This window comes from Molossus molossus, unplaced genomic scaffold (assembly GCF_014108415.1).
Source record: "Molossus molossus isolate mMolMol1 unplaced genomic scaffold, mMolMol1.p scaffold_m16_p_12, whole genome shotgun sequence".
Taxonomy (NCBI): Eukaryota; Metazoa; Chordata; class Mammalia; order Chiroptera; family Molossidae; genus Molossus; species Molossus molossus.
In genome coordinates, this window is record NW_023425347.1 from 85,908,814 (window position 1) to 85,930,655 (window position 21,842).

At 49.5% G+C, this 21,842-nt stretch overlaps 1 protein-coding gene across 5 annotated transcripts in view; it reads right to left on the bottom strand.

Annotated features, from left to right (window-relative positions):
- Positions 1-1,014: 1,014 nt before the first annotated feature.
- WDTC1 (WD and tetratricopeptide repeats 1) overlaps positions 1,015-21,842 on the bottom strand; it is a 61,653-nt gene continuing 40,825 nt past the window's right edge. For 3 of the 5 annotated variants that reach the window (XM_036255841.1, XM_036255842.1, XM_036255843.1), the window contains 11 exons: positions 18,906-19,093; positions 15,389-15,571; positions 14,474-14,568; positions 13,992-14,107; positions 12,326-12,401; positions 11,346-11,454; positions 10,403-10,576; positions 7,079-7,314; positions 5,363-5,540; positions 4,256-4,448; positions 1,015-2,922 (listed from right to left, as the gene is read on the bottom strand). In XM_036255841.1, coding sequence (XP_036111734.1) covers positions 2,725-2,922; positions 4,256-4,448; positions 5,363-5,540; positions 7,079-7,314; positions 10,403-10,576; positions 11,346-11,454; positions 12,326-12,401; positions 13,992-14,107; positions 14,474-14,568; positions 15,389-15,571; positions 18,906-19,093 — 1,746 coding nt within the window. In that variant the 3' untranslated portion in view covers positions 1,015-2,724. The remainder of the gene's footprint in view (positions 2,923-4,255; positions 4,449-5,362; positions 5,541-7,078; positions 7,315-10,402; positions 10,577-11,345; positions 11,455-12,325; positions 12,402-13,991; positions 14,108-14,473; positions 14,569-15,388; positions 15,572-18,905; positions 19,094-21,842) is intronic. The other 2 variants (XM_036255844.1, XM_036255846.1) reach the window with 1 other exon arrangement.

Consider the following 21,842-nt stretch of genomic DNA (forward strand, 5'->3'; position numbering starts at 1 on the left):
ACCGGCCAGGGCTAGATAGAAATTCTTAATGATTTATCTACTTAACACATTGCGCACCGCATAGAAATCTCTAAGACATACGCCAGGGACCACGCGTTTTTGGGCAAACTGCATGTTAGGTTCTGAGCTGCACTCATTTGAACCAGCAGATATCCATTTCCTAGCTACTTCAAAAATATAGAACAGTGTGCTGTTTTTCAAACTTCGACCCTCATGGCGAAGAGTCACAAATACAATAATCCTATATTACCCTGAGTTTCAAAAACTGAAATAGCTAATGCAAGTGCAAACCCGAGTTAACTCATGCGTGGTCCGCAACGTTTGGGCAGGAAAACACGAGTTAACTCGTGAACGGTCAGAAATGTGTTAATAAATTAAACTGTGAGGTATTTCTTTTGGGTCAGGGGGCTTTATGAAAAAAATTACAGAGACACTAATGGTGGGGGTAAGTGTTATAAGCTGAGAAAGTTTGGGAACCTAGGTCTAAGAAATCCTCTTATTCAGGACATAAAAAACAAAAACAAAAACAAAAAAACCCTGCAGGCTGTGAAATAAATTTAGTGGGTTATAACTAGCATTTTTTCTCCTTAATAAAATAGAATGGTAAATAGAACACATTGCATGTAGCAAGGGTATTATTGTATAAAGCTTATGTTCATTATATACATACAAATAAGCACAGGTACCTTGCGTCACAATGTAAAATGTCTATTTCTTGTTTGGGTTCTAATTTAAAGGTTTGAAAAACCATTAAGACCCCAAACTCTTTATTTTACAGATGAGAAAACAGCCCGGAGAGTGAGAGCTGATTATTGCAAATCACAGCCACCAGTGCTAGGCTCTGGACTCAACTCTGCTAGGTTGGTGGCCAATGCTCACAGGGACCCTTTCCAAGGCAGGCCTCATTCTGCCAGGTAGAGATGTGGTCATTCAGAGTCACAGAGGTGAGGGTTCAGGTACCCTCACTTTGGTCCCAAGACCCATTTGCACCCCACAAATGCCATCAACCACACCTAGAACAAAACGGTTTTAATCAATTGCGTCACCCTCACTCTCCTGGGAGCAGAGCAACAAAAAGGCTCGGCTCCTGCCCCCAGAGGACAGTAAGGCTTATGTGTCTCTCCACACTGCAGGGCCAGGGCTGGACAGGCAGGGCACAGGGAAGAGGGAGGGAGGGTGGGAAGCAGGGAGAGGAAATGGTGGGCAGCTTGAACATAGGAAAGCAAAGGGGCCCCTGCTGGTCTGTGGGCCCCAGGGCCCAGCCCCAGTACTCCCGGCTCTCCCCTCCCTGGCTGGAGAAAGGTCATGGAGAAGAGACAGGGGAGCAAGTCCCAGCAGCAGGAGAAGCAGCAGCAGCTGTTTCCTTCGCCAATAAATATACTTCATTACCAAGCTAGAAGAGGGGTGGGAAGAGGGACTGGGGTGGGGAGGGTGGGAGAGAAGCTGCCACCTGTGTTGCTGGGATTAAAGCAGTGACGAGATAGTGCCAGACCCCCACCACTATCCTCACCCCCCTCCCTGCCTTCTTAAAACTGAAAAAGCTTTTAACATGGCCCTCCTGTCTCCAGGGCTGCTCTGAAGCCTGACTGAGAGGAGGCACCTGGCAGAGACAGGGGCGGAAGGAGGGAGGGAGAAAGGGAGGGAGAGAAAGAAGGGAGGCTGCTTCTCCCTAGAGGCTGCAGCTGGAGGGCTGGAGCCAAGTAAGCACTGAGGGGAAGGAGGAGGGAGAGGGGAGGAAGGATGAACCAACTACCAGGAGCAGCTCCTGAGCTGAGAGCCAAGGAGGCAGAGAGAGGGGGGCTTGATGAGTGGTGGGGTGACCGCTGCATCCAGTGTAAAGCTTGGGGCTGCTGAGGAGGGAGGGGACTGAGTTAGGGACTTTCCCATCTGAGTGGCTCAGGAGACTCACCCTCCTCCCCCCAGAGCAGCAGGGGACAGAGAAAAGCCATCACTTCTTTGGTCTTTGTGGCGGCTCTGCATGTGGGATGGGAGGGAGGGCAGAAAGGGCAAGAAGGGCCCTTAGCAGGGAGCCCCACCTCAGCAAGAGTAGGCCTGGCTGGGAGCTCTGGCAGAAAGGTCACAGTGAGGCCAGGAGCGCCTGAGAAAGGAGAGTGGCCGTAGTCCAGAAGGGCTGGCATGGGTGGGCAGGGTACAGTGTGGTGCCCCACCCTTGCCAGGGTCCTCAGGAAAGGCTGAGCCCCCAGAGGAGGCCAGTGAGAGCAGGTGCAGTGGCCTTTCCCACTCCAGGGTTCCCATCCTTTCTCAGAGCCTTCCCTGAAGACCACGGGGGAGCTAGCCTTGCCAGTCAGGGAGCAAGAGTGGCAACAGGTCAAGGCTAGCCCTTATGGACTGGGAATTCCAATCCCCTTCCTGCTGCCAACTGAAGGGTAGGGCAGTCCTTGAAGACAGTGTCAGCCTTGCCTCCACACCTGAGGCAAGCCAGAGCCTCCAGGGACCTGGAAGGGGGAGGTGGGGGTATAGGGAGGGGCTTCCCCGCCTGCTCTTTCGCTCAGGGCTGGGGTCAGTCAAGGGCAATCTGCCCCAAAGTCTGAAAGCCAGCAAACTGTAGCAGCCCCCACCCCCAATGCCAAACTAACAAACAAAACAGGGGAAATGAAGAAAATGGGGTGGGGGGAAGACAAACCAAAACAGAATCCCCTGACCTTCTGCCCAGGGCGGAGGGTCCAGCCAGTAGCAGGGGCTGGGGACCAGAGCTAGGAGAGTCTAGCTGGGCCGGCACTGCACCTGGCCCTCGGAGCTGTCCTCATCATCGGAGGCCCCAGCACCCCCACTGCTCAGGCCTGTGATCCGGTAGCCCATGTTGAGCAGCATCACTTCCAGCGGATCTGCATTCATGCGCCGCTGGTTGGCCTGGGAAGCGCCCTCCATGTCCTCCACAACTCTGCCTGTAAGGTCTTCACTCTGGGGGGGGGAGGGACAAATACATCTGGGATGTACATGTGGGGCACATACACACAGACTGAGCTATACGTATGGAGGGGGATGTGCATACCAGATGTCTGTGGGTTTATACTGATTTGTCCATATGTGTACATGGATAGAAGGAACTTACACACTAAGACATGCACAGGACACCCATACCCACACCTGGACATATGTGAGGGACACCACATACCACATGGGTTATATATATGGGGGAGGCCCACATGAGAGGGGACACTGGGATATATGTGGGGGATGCACATGCTGGAATAGATATTGGGGGGTGATACACACACCAGGGTATATGTGGGGTAGTCCACACCAGGACCCATACATGGGCATATGTGGGAGAGGACACAAACCAGCATATGTTGGGCACATATACTGGACACCCAGGGTGGGGGTGTGATGTGCTGGTGCAGACACAACTCTTCCCACCCCATTCTTTGCTGTTGCTGCTCCCAACAGCCCTTCCATTATCCTTCTTTTCCTCTCCCCTCAAGGGAGGGCCCTGTAGGCTCTCTTTAAAATTCAAAGAAAATTGACTTTGGAATTAGATACACCACCTGCCTTCTGTTTTGCCAGCTGGGAAGAGGGAGGAGGTTGGGTAGAGGGCACTGGAAGCCTCAGGCTGGCCCACCTGGCTGCCCACCCTGGGAGTGGAAGGGACCACACTGTCCCAAGTGACACTTCACAGGCATTACTTCTTCAATCCTTAAAGCAACCTTTTGAGGTAGTGCTGTCACCACCATTCCAGTGTGGAGATGATAAAAACCTGGGTCAGAGATGGTTAAGTCCCTTAGGCAGTGAGTGAAGGGACCAGGATTCAAACTTAAGTCCAAAAGACTCTAGACCCTGAACACTTCCATGTAACTGAGGGACAGGCCTCCGCACAACTGCTGGGGGACACACTGCAATGGTATATGAGGGGCAGGGTACCTAGGGAGCCTGTGGTCCTGCTCTCGTGACGTGGCTGGAGCTCATCTAGTTCCCTCCCTGCCCTGCCCTGCCCTGCCCTTGGTTACTGCGTCCTGTCTGTGAGGCATGTCTTCACGGCTTGCTCAAAGAATGGCCCTCAAAGGCAGGAGCCAACTCTTGGCCCTGGGACTGCATTTGGAACTGTCAGGACTGGATGGTTCCCACCTTCACAGAGTCTTGGGCCCTTGAGTCAGAGCTCACTCACCCTAGCAGCTTCTACCCTCTGTGTGCCGCATTTTCCTTCCCAAACTTCAGGCTCAGCTAGAGGCCCTGCACAGGGTCCATCCCTACCCTCCTCCCTGTCTGGCTTCGGCCACCTTGTCTACACCCTCACCTCTGGCCGGGGATTCCACAGCCGTACAACAGGGTCGATGCCGCTGGTGGCCAGGAAGCAGTAGCTGGGGTGCGGCTGCAGGCAGTTGACGATGGACTCGTCTCCCTGGAGCACGCGGACTAGGTTGGTGGTCTCCTTTTCCCAGATGAAGAAGGAGCCATCGTCAGAGCCACTGACGATGTACTGAGCGTTGCTGGCAGGGGGGCAAAGGGCAGGGAGGTCAGGTGGGGTACTGTCCTACAGCCTTGAGAGGCTGTGTGGCTCAGGGCAAAGGGGAAGTAGGGATTCTATATCCACTCAGCCCCTCCACTCCAGGGTCTTCATTTGACTCAGCACGCAGTAGTCTTCTCCATACTGCAGAACTCTAGTCACTGTTTAACTGTGCTCTTAAACTCAGGGTCAGGGACTGACTAGGTCCCTCCAAATTACTATCCCCCAAAGTACATCCTAAGCTCCTTGGTGCCAAGATCAGATCTTGTGTCTCTGGGAGCCCCCTTGTCTGAGCCTTCCTTCAGCAGTACTAGCCTTCCTGGATCAAGATCCCCCAAATCCTACACACACCATGGACATTTAGGAGGATCTTGGTAGAGAAATTCTCGCTCCATGTTCCTGTGTCTTACCTACCAAAGAAAGTACAACGTCTACAAAGGAGGGTTGGGGGTGATGGTGTCTGGGACACAGGCTCTGTCCCTCAGTACCTGAGGCACTGTTCTGACCATGATAGGTATGCCAAGACTGCCAGCCTCTGAGGGCCCTTGTCTCATATCTCAGGCAGAGGGAGGCTCCAAGCACCCGGATAATAAAGAAGCCAAGCTCCACACATGGAGACAGAGGGAGGAGGAGGTGGGGGATGGAGGAACAATTCAGGAACTGCACTGGATGCTCTTATGAATTACCTCATTAGTCCTCATTATGGCTCCATGTGTGGGGGCTAGGGTTTCATTTTATACATAAAGACACTGAGGCCCACAGAGGTGAGGCGATTTGCACAAGGTTATAGAGGCAGAGCTGGGATTTGAAACTTTTCTAGAAAAATTATGCCCTCACGCCCCCCAACCTCCTGCTGCCCAATCAGGCTGTGCCCTGCTCCTCTTCAGGGCCTCGGACCTGCCAAAAAAATTGGCCTCTTTGATATCCGTGGTGGTGTTGCAGTGGCCACAGTAGCGGAACTGATAGTCGTAGCTTCGTTCCCGCAGCACCATCTCATCTTCTGAGATGGAGTCCTTGCGGCTTGTGCTGCGGAGGCGGACTGGACCTCCGCCACCACCAGCTCCCTTCTTCTCCTCTGGGGGCAGAGAGCAAGGAAAGGTGAGAGTCCAGTCCCTCTCTCCCCTCCCCCACCTCTCCCTCCCCCTAAGTCCTGTTTCCAGCCCAAGTACCAGTAATGTAGGCTACCTGCCTCTACCCCTCCCTACCCTGGAAAACCAGGAATGACTATGGGAGAGAAGCTTCTTTGGACCCTGCCCTTGAGAATATTCAAAAGGAGACTTCTAATGCCAGGAGGGCCTGGGCTCAGGTCCCTGAATAATGTCTGGAAGCCTCAAGGATGCACAGGCCCAGGGTCTGTTTCTGTGGAGATGAGAGGCAGGGAGAGGAGGGTGAAACACTACCAAGAAAGCTTGAAGGGGTGATTTTTCTAAATAGAGCCATAGCTCTGAAGGCAGTGAGGTCCAAGACCTTCCTCTCTGGAAGACAAGTTATCATGGATCCCAACTGAGGCACTGATGGGTTAAGGGCCTTAGGTAAAATCACATCAGTTTTCTCAATGCCTTAAAAGTACCTTGTTCCTGCCTGCTTCAGGGCCTTTGCACCTGCTAGTCCCTATGCCAGGAACTATTCACCTCCCACAGCTACACTTTGTATTTAATCAGCTCTTCCTTCTCATCCTTGACATCTCAGCTTCAATGTCTTTTCCTCAAGAACCCCAGACTGCCATCCAGCCCTCCTCCATACACTATACTATATCAGGTCCTATGGCACTCATCACACTCTTAGTTTCTCCTTCATCGCTTGGTTCCTTCACTAAGCTATAAACTCCATAAATACAGAAACCCCGTCTGACTTGTTCATGGCTGTATTCCCAGGATGCAGCACAGTGCCTAACACATGTTAGATGCTTGATAACCTCAAACAAATGAATCACTGACATAGTTAATAAATTGCAGAGAGGTACGAGTCCATGTCTGCTTCCAGTGAGTTCACCTTTCATGTTTATAGACCACACTACAATCACCCAGCTTGCTCTCCAAAGCAAATGGAGTGAGCTGGGCAGGGCTTCAAATGCTCTCTGTGCAGGTGAGGCAGCAAGTTCACAGAGGCTGAGCTTTACCCAAGGTCACATGGTCACCACACAGCAGGGCTGAGATTGGAACCCGAGGCTCCACACCCTGCACCCAAGGCATTTCTACTGCCCTCTGCTGCTGTCTCTGCTGGAAGTGTGCCAACGGGAACAAGCACAACCCTGGCTGCCGCCGCTCACTCAGATGCTCACGGCCCTGTCTCTGAGGGGGTGAGAATGCCCTGCAAGCCACATAGCCTGAATGGGCTTCAGCTTACTCTTATCCCGACTCCCAGCACTACACCAGGTGCTCTAAACAGGCTATTGCTAATCCTCAATAGAAACTGAATGGAAGTGCTATTCCTCATTTTCAGATCAGGAAACTGAGTCTCAAAAAAACCAAGTGAGTGTCTCCAGTTCACATGGTTTCTGAATCAGCATCTGAACCCAGGCCTCTCCAATCCCAGAACCATGTCTGCTCCAGAATGTCATGTAGCACCTCAAACAGAAAGCGTGACAACAGCCCCTCCTCAGTGCCCACTCACCACTATCGTTTTTGGAGAAGAGGGCAGCCGTGATGTCACGGCCCAATGCATCACAAGCGCTGCTGTGAGCTTGCTCCGGGAACTTCCCTTTGAAGTCATCCAGGCACTCCAGGGCCTCAGCCACGTACTTGAGCTCAAAGAGGCAGCGGGCCAGGCGGAAGTGTGCCTTCAGATGGCATGGATTTAGGGAGATGGCCTTGAGGCAGTCCCTCAGGGCATCGTAGTGGTCACCGTCCCTGGATAAGGTAGGAGAGTGTGGCCTGGAGGTGGTGCCACGTGGCAAGCAAAAAGTCGTCCTCACTCAGTCCCCGTTTTCTGTGGCTACCCCAGTTCACCTCTGACAGATCTCAGAGCAAGGATGCTTGGGGATGAAGGGTGCTGAGTCTCGGCTCAGCCCAGGTCTTGCTCCCCAGGAGAGAGAGTATGTTAAGGAGGCAAACCAGGAACCCTGAGGTCTTGGGGATGAGGTGGGAGGTGGGTGTGTGGCAAAACCCAGTGTCAGGCTGCCCTCTGCTGGACATAGCATGCAACTGAGTACCTGTTCACCCCAGGCACCCGCAGCTCTGCAGCAGAAGGCCTGGCATCTTGCCCATCTCAGGCTCCCCAAGCCCTCTTTCTCTCTTCTTCCATCCACCTCCTCAAATCCCCCCAACTGGCCTTCAAAGCTATGTCCGAGGCAGGGGGCCCTCAAGGACACTTCTGTGGTCTGGGAAAGCCAGAAGTGCCAGGCTGGAGACTTAGGGTCTGACCAGCAGGCAGCAAGCCCTCAGCCAGACCCCCTTCTGTCCTCGCTGACTGATCCACAGCAGCTGTGGCCTCTACCTCCCGGTCTGGAGGATGGGGCCTGACAGACTGGCACAGTCAGCTTTCTAGAAGCTGATGGTGAGGTGGGGGTGGCAGCATGCACACCAAGAGCTCCAAATTGTCCCCACTCACTTCTCCAACCTCCCAAAGCATGGATGAAGAGAAGTGGAAATGTTTCTTTGTGGGGGAGTAAGTGGGAATGGGGTCAAAGGAGAAGCCTCTCCTCCCACACTGTGCCAGAATATGAGATACACACTCCGCCAGCAGTCACAGACTGGTTCCCACCTCTCATCTGGAGAGCCAGACGGGTCACTTCTCCTTTGGGAGCCGTGTTTTTTTTCCTTTGGGCTTAAGATCCAACTATGCCAAGCAGCACTCCCAGAGCTGGTGGCCCCTCCACCAGGCAGCTCACAACCCTCCTGCACAGGGCAAAAGCAAGCCCGACATGGGAAATGTCCTCCTACCCTCCTCTCCTACAGCACTCAGAGGGCGCATCCAGCCCTGGGAGCAGCCATGCTCAGACGGAGAACAAGCAGCTCAGTCAGTGTGGGGACAGGCAGGAGACAGAGTGCTTCCATGGCATGGCCAGTGTCAGATTGAGTGGCTATGATGAGGGAGCAGGAGCTGTTTGGAAACCCAATTACCGCCTGCAAGGTGCCCCTCAGAGCTCCTGGGGAGAGCCAGACCAGAGACCAGCCAGAAGCCAGAGGGTGACAGCTCCCACTGCATCCAGGAGCAGATGGCAGCCCTGGGGAGACTGGCCTGGGACAGAATGTGACATTCTAGGGGTCACTGGCAGGCATGTGAGAGAGAATGAGGAGAGAGCAGACTGGCCCCAGGGCTCACCCATCCAGACCCATTGCCAGATCAATCTCCCTGAAAGGACAGCCCTCAGCACATCCCTCTCTTGCTCAAAACTCTTCAGTAGCTGCCCATCATCCACTGAATTGAGGCCAAAACGCCGCCACCGCTCTGCATTCCAAGTCCTTCCCAGGCCGGCCCCAGGCTACCTCACAGACTCATCTCCTGCCAGTCCCTTCCCGAACCCTCTGCTCCAGCCAAATGGATTTGTTGTTCTGCAAACAAGCTCTTCAGTCAGTCCCCAACCCCCATGCCTTTGTTCATTCCATTTCATCTCCCTGGGAATGTCCTTCCCCCACAGTCTCCTCCTCCTTTTCATCTCCTTGTCTAAGCCTGCCCACATTCAAAGCTCATTCAGCACCACATCTTCCTGATGCTTTCCTGACTGATCCCGAACTAAAGCAACCCAACTTTTCTTTGAATGGTCAGCACTTCACCTGACCATTCAAAAAGACCTACTGCTTCCTGCCTCTTTGATGAGTGACCATGTCTATGTCTTTGTCCTCTGTCCAGAAGCTGGGTGCGCTGAAGCACAAGAACTCAGAGTGACAGAACTTTGTGTCCCTGGTACCTAGTGCATAGTAGGAGCTCAGAGAACATGTCGAGGGCACCTATGGATTGGGAATTTGTCAGCCTCTATTAGCAAGAATACAGGAGTGAAACAGCTCTTAGTCTAGAGCCTGGATGAGGACCCACCCAACTGCTGGGACAGAGAGGCAAAACACCCTCAGGATGGTCCCCAAACCATCATCTCCTGGGTTTAGCTGCCACCTGAGCCCTTGGCAAACTCCTGATGCCTGAGCTAAGGCCTGTGGGGGTAGCATCTTCCTAAACTCCCATCCACCATCCTGCTGACTTGGGTGGGTTTCTTAATCTTCCCTCTCTGGCCTGCCTAGTTGCAGCCAGACGATGGCACACCAGCTGGCCTGTCTGTCTGGGCAAAGCCGACGGATGCCAGACGGAGCAGAAATGGCTGTGGGCCCAGCTCTATCCATCTCTAGTCCTGGCCCTGGCTGGGGGATGGGGTCTGCCTGTCTGCTTGCCTGCTGATGCTGCAGGCAAAGGCTGGGGGCCCTGAGGCTCCCCAAAGATAAAGGTTCTTCAAGATATGAACCTATTCCTTTACCACAGGCCACTACAACCGAGCATGACCCACAGCCAGCTTCAGATATCTGTGATCTTGTTTGTGCTAGGTCCAAAGAGTATAAGAGCACAGGAAAGCACTCCCCAAGGTCAAGGAGCTGTAGAATCATTTCAGACAAATATTAACTGAATTCACCAAACACCTTATTTCCATCTAGCAAGATTCCACTGCTCCTTCAAAGTCTAATTCAAGGCCCAATTCTCCAACAGTTGGGATTAACCAATTTTCTCAATTCCTACTTCCCCAGTGGCCACAGCACTTAATAACAAAATACCATGTTGAAGCTACTTGTGCACATATTCCACTTAACTGTCAGCGTCCCTGGTGCTTGAGGCATCCTGACTAATGGGCCAGGTGCCTGCCCACCACCAGCCTAGAGGTAGGGAGGAGAGGCCTGGGCCTAAGAAGCCCTAAGATGCTGCAGGATATTACTATCACCTTCCCTGGATACCTCAGCAACATGGCTCCATCAATCTCATTGCCTTCATCCCTTGCCCTGGCCGAGACTCACTTACCACTTGCGCTTCATATAGGCAGCAGCTCGGTTCCCATAGAGCATGGCATTGTGAGGGGCCCTCTGCACGGCCTTGCTGTAAAGCTGAATGGCCTGGGTCCATTGCTGGCAGGCAAAAGCCTCATTGGCTTGTTGTTTCACGCGCTCCAGGTATGGGGGCAGCTCTACCTGGGGGCTATGGGGGAGGCAGAGCCAAGTCAGGACAAAGAATGTCAGAGCAGCCCCTCAGAAAGTCTGTAGACTTCTCCGAGGGTCACCCAGGCTTTCTTGGCCTCTGGGATCTGCACTGTCATCTAGAAGAGGGGGCCACTCCTATTCTTGGCCCGCGTTACCATGATAGGTAATGGGTACAATTCCAAATACTCTGAGTCAGTAAAAAAACAAGAGAGACAGAAATGAAGCTGCCCTAGACAGGTTTAAGGCAATTCTTAACCAAACTCCTAGACATGAGAGTAGTGGACACCACCTGCCTCCATGCTGAGCTGAACCTTGTAACCACCCAAGTCCCTCCTATGGATCTTTCTAGAGAGAACTCTGTTTCTCTCAAGGTCTAGAGGATTTGAACACCTTTGTATCCAAAGCCCAGCACAGGGCCTGATAGAGGCCAAAAGATGCTATGGGATGGAAAAACATACAATGAGAGAGGCCCATCTGTGTGGAACCCCTTTAGGAAGGAGCTCAGTGATAAGACATTACTTAGCCTCTGGGTCCTGAACACAGTTTCTGGTCCAAGGGACCAGAGCTTCAGTCTGAGCATGACTGGAATCCTGCAGGTAGGAGTGGCATTGGGACCACTAATCACCCTCCAGAAAACTCTTTGTCCCCTGATTCTGGGGTAAGTGCCTGGGTGGCGCTCAGGAGGAAGGGTTATAAGACATTCTCCTCCCTCTAGTCTATAGATATAATTGGGACCGGGAGGGTTGGACAAGTGAGGATCGCCTCACCTGACATGTCCCCTACTCTCTGGCAGCCGGAAGCCGTTGCTGTGAAGGTGCAGGCCGTTGGACACACTATTGGACACACCATTGGTGGACATCTTGCCATTCTGAACTTCTGGCAGGGAGTGGGGAGAAAGAAACAACAACTCAGGAATGGGTCCTCATATTTCCTCGGCAGCCCTCCAGCTTCCACAGGGTCTGAAGGTTCCATTGTGAGGTCATCCTCCCAGGGTAAGATCCATTCCCAGAAAGCAAGTTCTTGCAGACTGGCAGGCAAGGGCATAAAGAAAAGCCTGTGCACCCTCTGCTGGCTGAAGAGGGACATAGCTTCAACTTGGTATTATCCTTACTAGAGTTGGAGATGGGGTGGGAGTGGGAGGTGAGGTGGTGTCTAAATCAACTTTAGGATCCAGTAAGAAATCAACGAGGAGATTGATTCAGGATGATAAGGGAAGGGCAACTACTTCACGTCCTCAAGAGCCAACCCATGGAAAGAACCTGCTTTATCAGACGGAAGTGAAAAGGGCTGTGGTGCAAATCCATTTGACAGATTTCTGTGACCTATTGTTATCTTTTTTTTACTGTACAGATAGTGTATTTCATATAACCTACTCAATTTGGAGGATCACAGCCACAGCCCAAGGTCAGGGGCAGGTTTCTTTTTTTTTAAATCCTCACCCGAGGACATTTTCCCATTTTTTTGTTCAGATAGAGTGGGAGGGAGAGAGAGAGAAACATCGACATGAAAGGGACACATCAAGTGGTTGCCACCCACACGACCCAACCAGGGCCGGGGACAAACTGCAACCGAGGTACATGCCCTTAGCGGGAACCGAACCCGGGTCTCTCTGGACCTCAGGCCGACACTTTAACCGCTGAGCCAAACCGGCCAGGGCAAGGGCAGGGGCAGGTTTCTCGGCAGAGGTGGCACACACTCAAGCTCTCCAGCACAGAAAATCTAAAGGACAACCTAAGGGAGAACTTACCCCCTGAGGAGTGGCATTTTCTAGGCAAGAGGAACGTGTACGGCCGCTGCTTGTAAGTCAGGTCAAACAAATAGACCTAGAGTGGAGGGGCCAAGAAGAAATGGAGGCTGTGAAGTAAGCATGTGGTTGAGTAAGGCCGGGGTGGCTCTTAGGAACACAGTGAGTATTGAGCAGGGAACCATTGAGCAAGGCCAGGAGGGGTTTCTATGGAGCAAACCTCAGGCAGGAAAGTCTTCCCAGTTCCTGCTGGAAATAATGTCATTAATTAGAATCACATGTTTAAGCTGAAAAGGTCCTCAGAGGTCACAAAGCGAAATGTCTCATTTTACAGATGGGAAAACTGAAGTCTCAGAGAAGAGAAGAGAAGCAATTTACCTAAAATAATTCTGCTAGTTACTTCCCTCAGTAAATAATATCTATTATTACTTAACATTTATTGAATTCCTACTTTGCTCCATGAACTCTGTTTAGTGTTTTATATGACTTATCTCATTTCATCCTAGAAACCATCCCATGAAGAGGTACTATTATAGCCATCCCCTTTACAGATAAAGAAATGTATGCTCAGAGTTTAATTTATGCAGGGCCATAAAAGCAGCATGTGACACAGCCAGGACCCAAAACCAAGCTCTGAACCACTCTACTACACTGTCTCTCCACTCATCCTTTTGCTACCTTTAGGCCAGGTGATGGCTCAGCAATCTGAAGCCAGAACCCTATTCTGAACTCAGAGCCCCATTCTGAACTCTAAATCAACTTTAGGACCCAGTAAGAAATCAATGAGGAGATTGATCCAGGATGATAAGGGAAGGGCAACTACCTCAGGTGCTCACTTATTCTCCATCTCAATTTTTAAAATATGTTTTTATTGATTTTTAGAGAGGAAGGAAGAGAGAGAGAGAGAGAGAGAGAGAGAGAGAGAGAGAGAAAGAAACATCCATCCGCTGCCTCCTGCATGCCCCCTACTGGGGATTGAGCCCGAGCATGTGCCCTGACCAGGAATCAAACTGGCAACTTCTCAGTGAATGAGGACAGGATGATTTTCAACCAACTGAGCCACACTGGCCAGGGCTCCATCCCATTCTTTTGTACAAAATCACACCTTACCTTGTAATGTCATCAACCGTTTCATTTGCCATGTCTCCTGTTAGCTTAGGATGGATTGTATTTTGAATTTGTCTCTCTCATATTTATGGTAATACTAGTGCTCAGTGTTTGTAGAATAAATGAATTTATGCAAGGCTTAATAAATATGCTGACTAGGTATATGCAAACAGAAGGCTTAGCAACCTGCCATTATCAAAGAACACTTCCCAAAGCTGTCCCTAAACCAGAGCCTGGCTGCATGCCTGAACCCCAGGATCTCCTCCTAGGAAAACAGCAGATGAGGAAACCAAGACTCAGAAAAAAGAAGAGACTTGTTCAAAGTCACAGTACACTGCTAGTAAACAAAAGGTCAGTAGTTCCAAAACTTATGCTCAAAAAAAAAGACCAGGCCAGGGCACCTCTCTGGGAATTCCAATGAGGCCATGTCACTCTCACATTTTACTATAAGTCCTTTACAATAAGGCTTGTCTACATCATGGCATTGAACATGAGGCATACAGTCCTGGCTGCTAGATATGGAGTGGTGGGGGGCAGAGCCAACTCGGTCAGTTGTACATACCTGCTCTCCTCCCATGTTGACCAAGAGCTCAGTACCATTGGGGCTGAAGGTCACATAGGTGGCAACCAGCACTCTCAGACGGTTGTTGTAGTCAGGCAGCTTCACTGGCAGATGACCTGCAGGGAAGAGCCCAGTCACCCTAGTCTGAGGCTCCCAGGACCCCAAAAAAGGGGCAGGGAGTTGTGTGAAGTCAGCCATATCAATGATGATAGCAATCATCTTCATCAGAAAAACAGCTACAAGTGTTGAGCCCTTACAACATGTGCTGGGCTAACTGCTTTGTTTTATCTCGAATAACCAAGAGTCAGTAATTTGCCAAAGGGCATATGATGGCTGGTTAATGGCAGTCAGGATTTAAGCCTAGGTATGTCTAACTCTAAAACCCTTGCTCTTGACCACTGTGCCACACCATCTCCCTGCAGTGCCCCACAGTGAGCCTGCACCCAGCCAAAGTCTGGGGCCAGAGCTGGGCTGAGCCCTACCTGCTACGTAATACTGGGCTGCACCATCCGGAAGAGGCTTCTGCCGGTCACAGAAGGTGTGCACACCTGCTGAAGGGCTCTGCTTCATGCTCTTTCTGGTGGAAAGACAAACCACATAGGTTACAATGCCTAGCAGTACCCTTGGCTAGATCAGACCACACTCCCTAGAGGAAAACCTAAGTTTGTATCCCTGAGAGAAACAGAAATTACCTTTTTTATCTCAACAACCCTGAAGGCCCACCAACTAGACAGCTGTGGACACATCATGAAAGTGTTTAACAAGTAGGTCCTGCCAACTATCTTGGTCCTCATGACCACCCCATCAACCTCATTTTACAGATGAGGAAGCTAAGGGTGAAAGCCTAATCCAAATCATGTACTGTAGTGTATGAGGAGCAACAGTGGTTGCTGAAACCCGTGAATGAAAGTCAAGCAGGCCAGACATTCCTGCACCTCTCCCAAGAGTCCATAAAACCCAGGCTGACAGAGCCACTCAGGCCTGGGACTTCTGTGGAGATTCTAGTATATCCTACTTATGTTTTTTTTTTTTTTTTTTTTAAAAAGAACATAATAAAATTACATGTACAAAAAAGAAATTAATGTACAATATTATAACTTTTACAAACACAGTAAAAGAACAAGCAGAAAATATTATACATAGTGATTTCTTTCAGGTGATGGATTGTGAGTAATTTTTAAATTATACATTTCATATTTCCAAAACAAGCATGAATTAGTTTTAAAAAATTAACCTGTATAATTTTGTTAACCAGTATCACCCCAATAAATTCAATAAAAAGGAAAAATAAAAATCACAAAAATAAAAAACCCCACCTCAAAAAGAAGAGGGCATGGCAATGAGGGAAAGGGGCAGCAGGTTCCCAGGGACTTGCCTGCAGGATGAGCCGTTCATACCTGTGGTTATGGATCATGCGAATGTCGTACAGCCTCACGAAGGGCCCACTGGCCCCTACCGCCAGACAGTTGTTGTCCTGGGGGTTGACAGTGAGGCACTTGGCCTCCACAAGCTGGCCACAGTACTCTGTCAGGTCAATCAGCACTTCTGAGTGTTTGCTGTTCTCCCGAAGGTCATACTGTCTGTGAGAGAGGACAGAGTTAGGGGACTGGGGGGGTCCCTGTGTGGAAGGCAAGGGAGAAGCCAAGGCGATTGGGAGGGGCTCTGGACCCGTTTGTAAATAATAAGAATGTCAAAAACCACTCTCATTTCTTGAGTGCCCACTGTGTGCCAGGCCTCTGTAGCAGGCTTCTCATACAATGTTTTATTCTCCTTAAAAAAAATTTTTTTTTTTTTTTATCCTCACCCGAGGACATTTTTCCATTTTTTGTTCAGATAGAGCGGGAGGGAGAGAGAGAAACATCGACGTGAAAGGGACACATCGTGTGGCTGCCACCCGCACAACCAACCAGGGCCGGGGACAAACTGCAACCGAAGTACGTGCCCTTAGCGGGAACCGAACCCGGGTCTCTCCGGACCGCAGGCCGACGCTCTAACCGCTGAGCCAAACCGGCCAGGGCTACAATGTTTTATTCTAACATAACTTCTTAAGGTAAACACTATTGTACCTTTAAAAACAAAAACAAAATAAATGTCAGTATTATTGCTACTAAGTACTACTTCTACTGATTACTAACACTTAGTGAGAAATCACTTTGTGTCCAGTATTGTCCCTAAGTGTTGCACATGCATTACCTAATTAAATCCTCACACCATCTCTAGGTACCATTAGAACACTGAGGTTCAAAGCAGTTCAATAACCTGCCTAGGGCAACACTGCTGATAAATGTGGAGCTGGGATGGCTTCCTAAGAATGCTCTGTTCCTTAATTCTAATTCTTATTATAAATCCAGTTTCATGTAGGAAATAAAAGAAGTATGGAGGTGACAAAAAAGAGAACCTGGAGCCCTGGCCAGTTTGGCTCAGTGATTAGGGCATTGGCCCAAGAACCAAAGACTAGCGGGCTTGATTCTGGTCAAGGGCATGTACTCGGTTCGGTCCCTGGCCCTGGTCAGGCTTGTGTGGGAGGCAACCAGTCGATGTGTCTCTCTCACATTGACGTTTCTCTCTCTCTCTCTCTCTGTCTGTCTCTCTCCCTCTCTCCTTCCCTCCCACTCTATCTGAAGATAAATGGGAAAATATCCTCGGGTGAGGAAAAAAAAAAAAAAAAAAAGCAGCAGCAACTGGAGATCATGTAAAAGCTACCTAGAAACACCAAGTGCCAACAGAAGCCCAGAGTCCCATCCGGGTAGCAAAAGTCATGTCAAATATCCACCTGTCAGGAGCACACACATATCGCTGCAGCCTGGGGAGCTCTTTGGCTGCTGATACACAGGCACATGCAGAGAGTGGGAGGCACATCACCTTGTGTTCATCCACCTGTTGCCTAGAATTTGCAATGATCTCTTCACTGTTTACCTTATCTTTCTAAGCTAACTCTCCAAGCTCAAAACTGCAGTGATTCATTTGCAGCATGAATGTACTTTTGGATTACTTTTGTCAAACTCCTCAGTCTGGTTTTCAAGATCTGATTTTATATCCCTCTCCAAACTTGTTCCTTGGTTTTCTAAACATGAGTAAATTACAACTACAGGACCCTCTTTCCTGTACATGCCACGTTTATCCGCTTTCACAAACTCTGCTCAAGCTAGGAGTCCACTCTGCTTTACTCTGCCCATCCAAATCCTGTCTATTCTGAAAAGCCAGTTTATGTTTACCTTCTATTAGGACACCTTTCCTGACCGTGCCTGTGCTGAAGTGCTTAGGTTTCTACCCAAAGCCCTGGATGTTCAGCTTCTACCTGCTGTCCTGACAGTGTGGTCAGTCGAAGTCAACAAGTGCAACATAGAGTTGGACTTGCCACTAACTGAGTGCTTTCTGTCTGCTAAGTAAAGCAGGTCCTCGAATAACATCTTTTCGTCATTCAGTGTTGTTTCACTATAATGTTGGATGTATGGGAACTTAACTCTTGTTTATATCAATAGGCCTATGATGCCCAAGCTGGTGTGGCTCAGTGTATTGAGTATTGTCCCACGGACTGAGAGGTCCCGGTTTGATTCCTGGTCAGGGCACATGCCTGGGTTGTGGGCTTGATCCCCAGTAGGGAGCGTGCAGGACGCAGCCAATTGTTGTTTCTCTCTCACATCCATGTTTCTATCTCATCTCTCTCTCTCTTCCTCTCTCTCTAAAAAAAATCAATAAAATTAAAAAAAAAAAAATGAGCCCATGGTAAAATTGGTTCCATTATATGTTGTTTCACTTAAATTCACAGAACCTATCGGTGACGTTAAGTGAGGACTTACTGTACTATGATAAGGTTTTACTGGCACTATCTCAATTTCAATGCTCAGGCCAACAAGGGAGATACTATGATAATTCCCATTTTATAGATGAGGAAACTGAGGTTCAGGGATGAAGTGACTTGCCTCAGTCAAACACTGAATGAGAGGCAAGACTTGACCCCAGGTCTGTATGACTTTAGTGCCCTGCTTCTAATTGCTGTATTGCAGTTTATACATGACTTAGCTACCTCACCTCTTTTGTAATAGGGAAGAGGGCACAAAGCCCTATAGGGTCTTAAGGGCGGCAGTTAGGGCAGGTTGGGGAGATAAGGAAAAAGTTTGAAGGTCATACCTGAAGAGAGGAGTTAAAAAAGGGCAATGAGACCATTTTAGGATGAAGGGAAGTAGAGGCAAAGGTGTGATTATACCAGCCATTGGGAAAGGGAACAGTCCACTTTACCATTTCTGGATAACTCTCCCCCTTACGTATGCCCACTGACCTACTGTTGAAGAGAAATGTATCAAATGTCTCTATGTGCCAGGCACTGTGCTAGACTATAGGGACACAACCCAAGGACAAGACAGACATGAAGCTGCTCTGAGTTTACTATTCAGTGAGGGATACAAACAAAAAAGTAAACCAACAAGTAAATAAAATAACTACAGATGATGTCGAGTTATAGAGGATACAATAGGGTGCTAAGACCAAGAATAATGGGGGAGGGGTCTACTTTAGGATGGTCAGAGAAGGTGCTTCTGAGAAGGTGACTCCTAAGCAGATCTCCTTAGGGTAAGAAAGAGCCATACATGGAAGGAGCTGGGTACAGAGAAAATCAGGTCGAGGGAACAGCAGTGTGAAAGCCCAGAGGAGGTAGGCTGCATCTGAGGTGGTGGGAGGCGGGCAGGCCTGGATGTAACGCAGGAGAGGAAAAGGAGTGGGAAAGGCGAGAGTAGGGGAAGCAAATGTTCCCAGCTGAGCTTGTCCATAGACAACTGCTCTGGGCAGTCTAATAAGGCTGGAACTCTGCTGGAGGGAAGGTGTCAGGCCTGTGGAAGAAAGTGGTATGGGCAGGTGCGAGGGAGGAGCCAACATGCAGTGAGAGGCACAGGCCCCCTTAATGCCTCAGGCTCTTACCGGATAAGCCCATCCTCAGCGGCACTCCAGAATGTGTTGGGCCACATAGGTGCCGTGGCAATGCGTTTCACTCGGTTTGTGTGGTCTCCAAACATGTGGATCGTCTCCTTTACTGTCAGGTCGTGGACATGCACCTTGGAATCAGCTGCCCCAGTGATCAAGATGCGGTCCCCAGCATGAGGCAGGAACTGCTCCGGAGGGATTGAAGAAGAGATTGGCAAGTGGTGGAGGTAAGGCTGGCCAGAGGAGGAGACTGGCCTGGATTAGCTCCCTCTTTCCCTCTCCACGTTAGATAAGAAAATGAGCCCATGCAAGACAACCCACCAAGAAAACTTTGGACCTAGAACATCAGTCCTCAGGCCTACAGGTCAAAATGGGGTTTCACCTTTACTTTGCCAGAGTAGTCCTGACCTTTGCTAAGTTGGACTACCTAAGGAAACATTTTCCTCTGATTCTTCCACAGGTAAGAGCTGAGTGAATGCCAATCATAGCTGTTATAAAGGGCAGGTACTTTATCTTGTTGATAGTTAAAATAACCCCACTAAAAACTGAAGTTTGGGCCCGGCTGGAGTGGCTCAGTGGTTGAGCACCGACCCATGCACTAGGAGGTCACTGGTTTGATTCCCGGTCAGGGCACATGCCCAGGTTGTGGGGCCCAATCCCCAGTGTGGGGCATGCAGGAGGCAGCCAATCGATGATCTCTCTCATCGATGTTTCTCTCTCTCTCTCTCTCTCTCTCTCTCTCTCTAAAAATCAATAAAGAAAAAACAAAAACAAAAAAACCCCTGAGGTTTGGGCCCTGGCCGGTTCAGCTCAGAAGTTAGAGCATCAGCACACGCACCAAAGAGTCGCAGGTTCTATTCCAGTCAAGGGCACGTATCTCAGTTGTGGTTTGGTCCCTGGTCCTGGTCTCTCTCACACTGATGTTTCTCTCTCCCCCTCCCTCCAACTCTATCAGAAGATAAATGGAAAAATACCCTCAGGTGAGGATTTAAAAAGCAAAAAAAAAACCAAAAAACAAAAAAAAACAACCCCAAAACAAACAAACAACAACTGATGTTTGGCACTAACATTCAGCAGGACTGTGTTCAAATTTAAGTCTGTCTGACTCCCATATATCATACTGCCTCATGACCACTATTTTTTTTCCTTTATTGATTTTTAGAGAGAGAGGAAGAAGAGGGAGAGACAGATACATTGATGAGAGAGAACATCGATCGGCAGCCTCCTGCGTGTCCCACACTGGGGATTGGGCCCACAACCTGGGCATGTGCTCTGACAGGGAATCGAACTGGCGACCCCTTGGTACATGGGTCGATGCTCAACCACTAAGCCACATCAGCCGGGCTGGTGACCACTATTTAATAGCTTGGAGGGTAAGTAATAAATTAGTCTTTTTTTTTTGTCAATCCTCACCCAAGGATACTTTTCCATTGATTTTCACATAGAGTGGAAGGGAGAAAGGGTAAGGGAAGGAGGGAGTGAGCAAGCGAGAGAAAGAGAGAGAGAGAGAGGAACATCGATGTGAGAGAGACACATTGATGACTGTTGCTGGTTGCCTCCCACACAACCCCAACCAGGGTTGGGGATTCAACCTGCAACCCAGGTACAAGCCCTTGACTGGAACTGAACCCGTGACCCCTTGATCTGCAGGCCGATACTCTAGCCACTGAGCAAAACCGACCAGGGCATATATTAGTCTTAAAATAAAAAGAGCCCTGGCCAGTTTTCTCAGTGGTTAGAGCATCGGCCTGTGGACCAGAGTCCCAGGTTTGGTTCCCGCTGAGGGCACGTACCTCGGTTGCAGTTTGTCCCTGGTCCGGTTGGGGTCATGTGGGTGTCAACTACTCAAAGCATCTCTTGCATGTCCATGTTTCTCTCTCTCTCTCTTCCTCCCTCTCTCCCTCCTGCTCTATAAATGCAAAATTGTCCTTGGGTGAGGAAATAAATAAATAAATAAATAAATAAATAAATAAAACGAACTTTCAGCGTTTTAAGGGAGTGGGTGTTTAAAATTGTATCAAGTATTTCTGGAGAAGAATTTGGCAATAGGTAGCAAATATAAAAGCTATTTCTATCTTTTGATCCAAAACTTCTATTTCTGAGAAATAATTCTAAAAAAATACAGAGGCCTATGCAGAAAGGCACTCATTATAATGACAAGTGCTGGAAATGGCTCAAATGTTAGACCTTGGGGAAAGGCTGAGCACCAAGAGGATACATCTCTGTGTGGCAAGAGCCCTGGTGGTGTGACTCAGTTGGCTGGAGCGTCTACTCGTATACCAAAAGGTGGGTTTGCTTCCTGGTCAGGGCACATACCCAAACTGCAGATTTGATGGGGGCGGGGGGGGGTGGCCAACCAATTGATATTGCTCTCTACATCGATGTTTCTTTCTGTCTCCCTCTCCCTTCCTCTCTCTAAAATAAAAAAAAGAATAAGAACCCTACCATTCTGATGAGGTCAAGAACAAAATACAAAACAGCCACAAATAGCTTGAATAATAATTTTCTAAAATCCTCACCTGAGGATATGTTTATTGATTTTAGGGAAAGGGGAAGAGAGAGAGAGAAACATTGATCAGTTGCCTCCTGTACACACCCTGACCGAAAATTGAATCCATGACCTTTTGGTGTACGGGAAGATGCTCCAACCAACTGAACCACACACGGGTTGAACAATAATTTTTTAAAATCTTCACCTGAGAATATTTTTTCTATGTATCATCAGATAGAGTGGAAGGGAAGGAGGGAGAGAAAGAAACATCAACATGAGAGAGACACATCGACTCATTGCCTACTGCACAACCTGACCAGGGCTGGAGATGAACTACAACCGAGGTACATGCCCTTGACCAGAATTGAATCTGAGACTCATTGGTCTGCGGGCCAATGCTCCAACCACTGAGCCAAACCTGCCAGGGCCTAAACAATCATTTT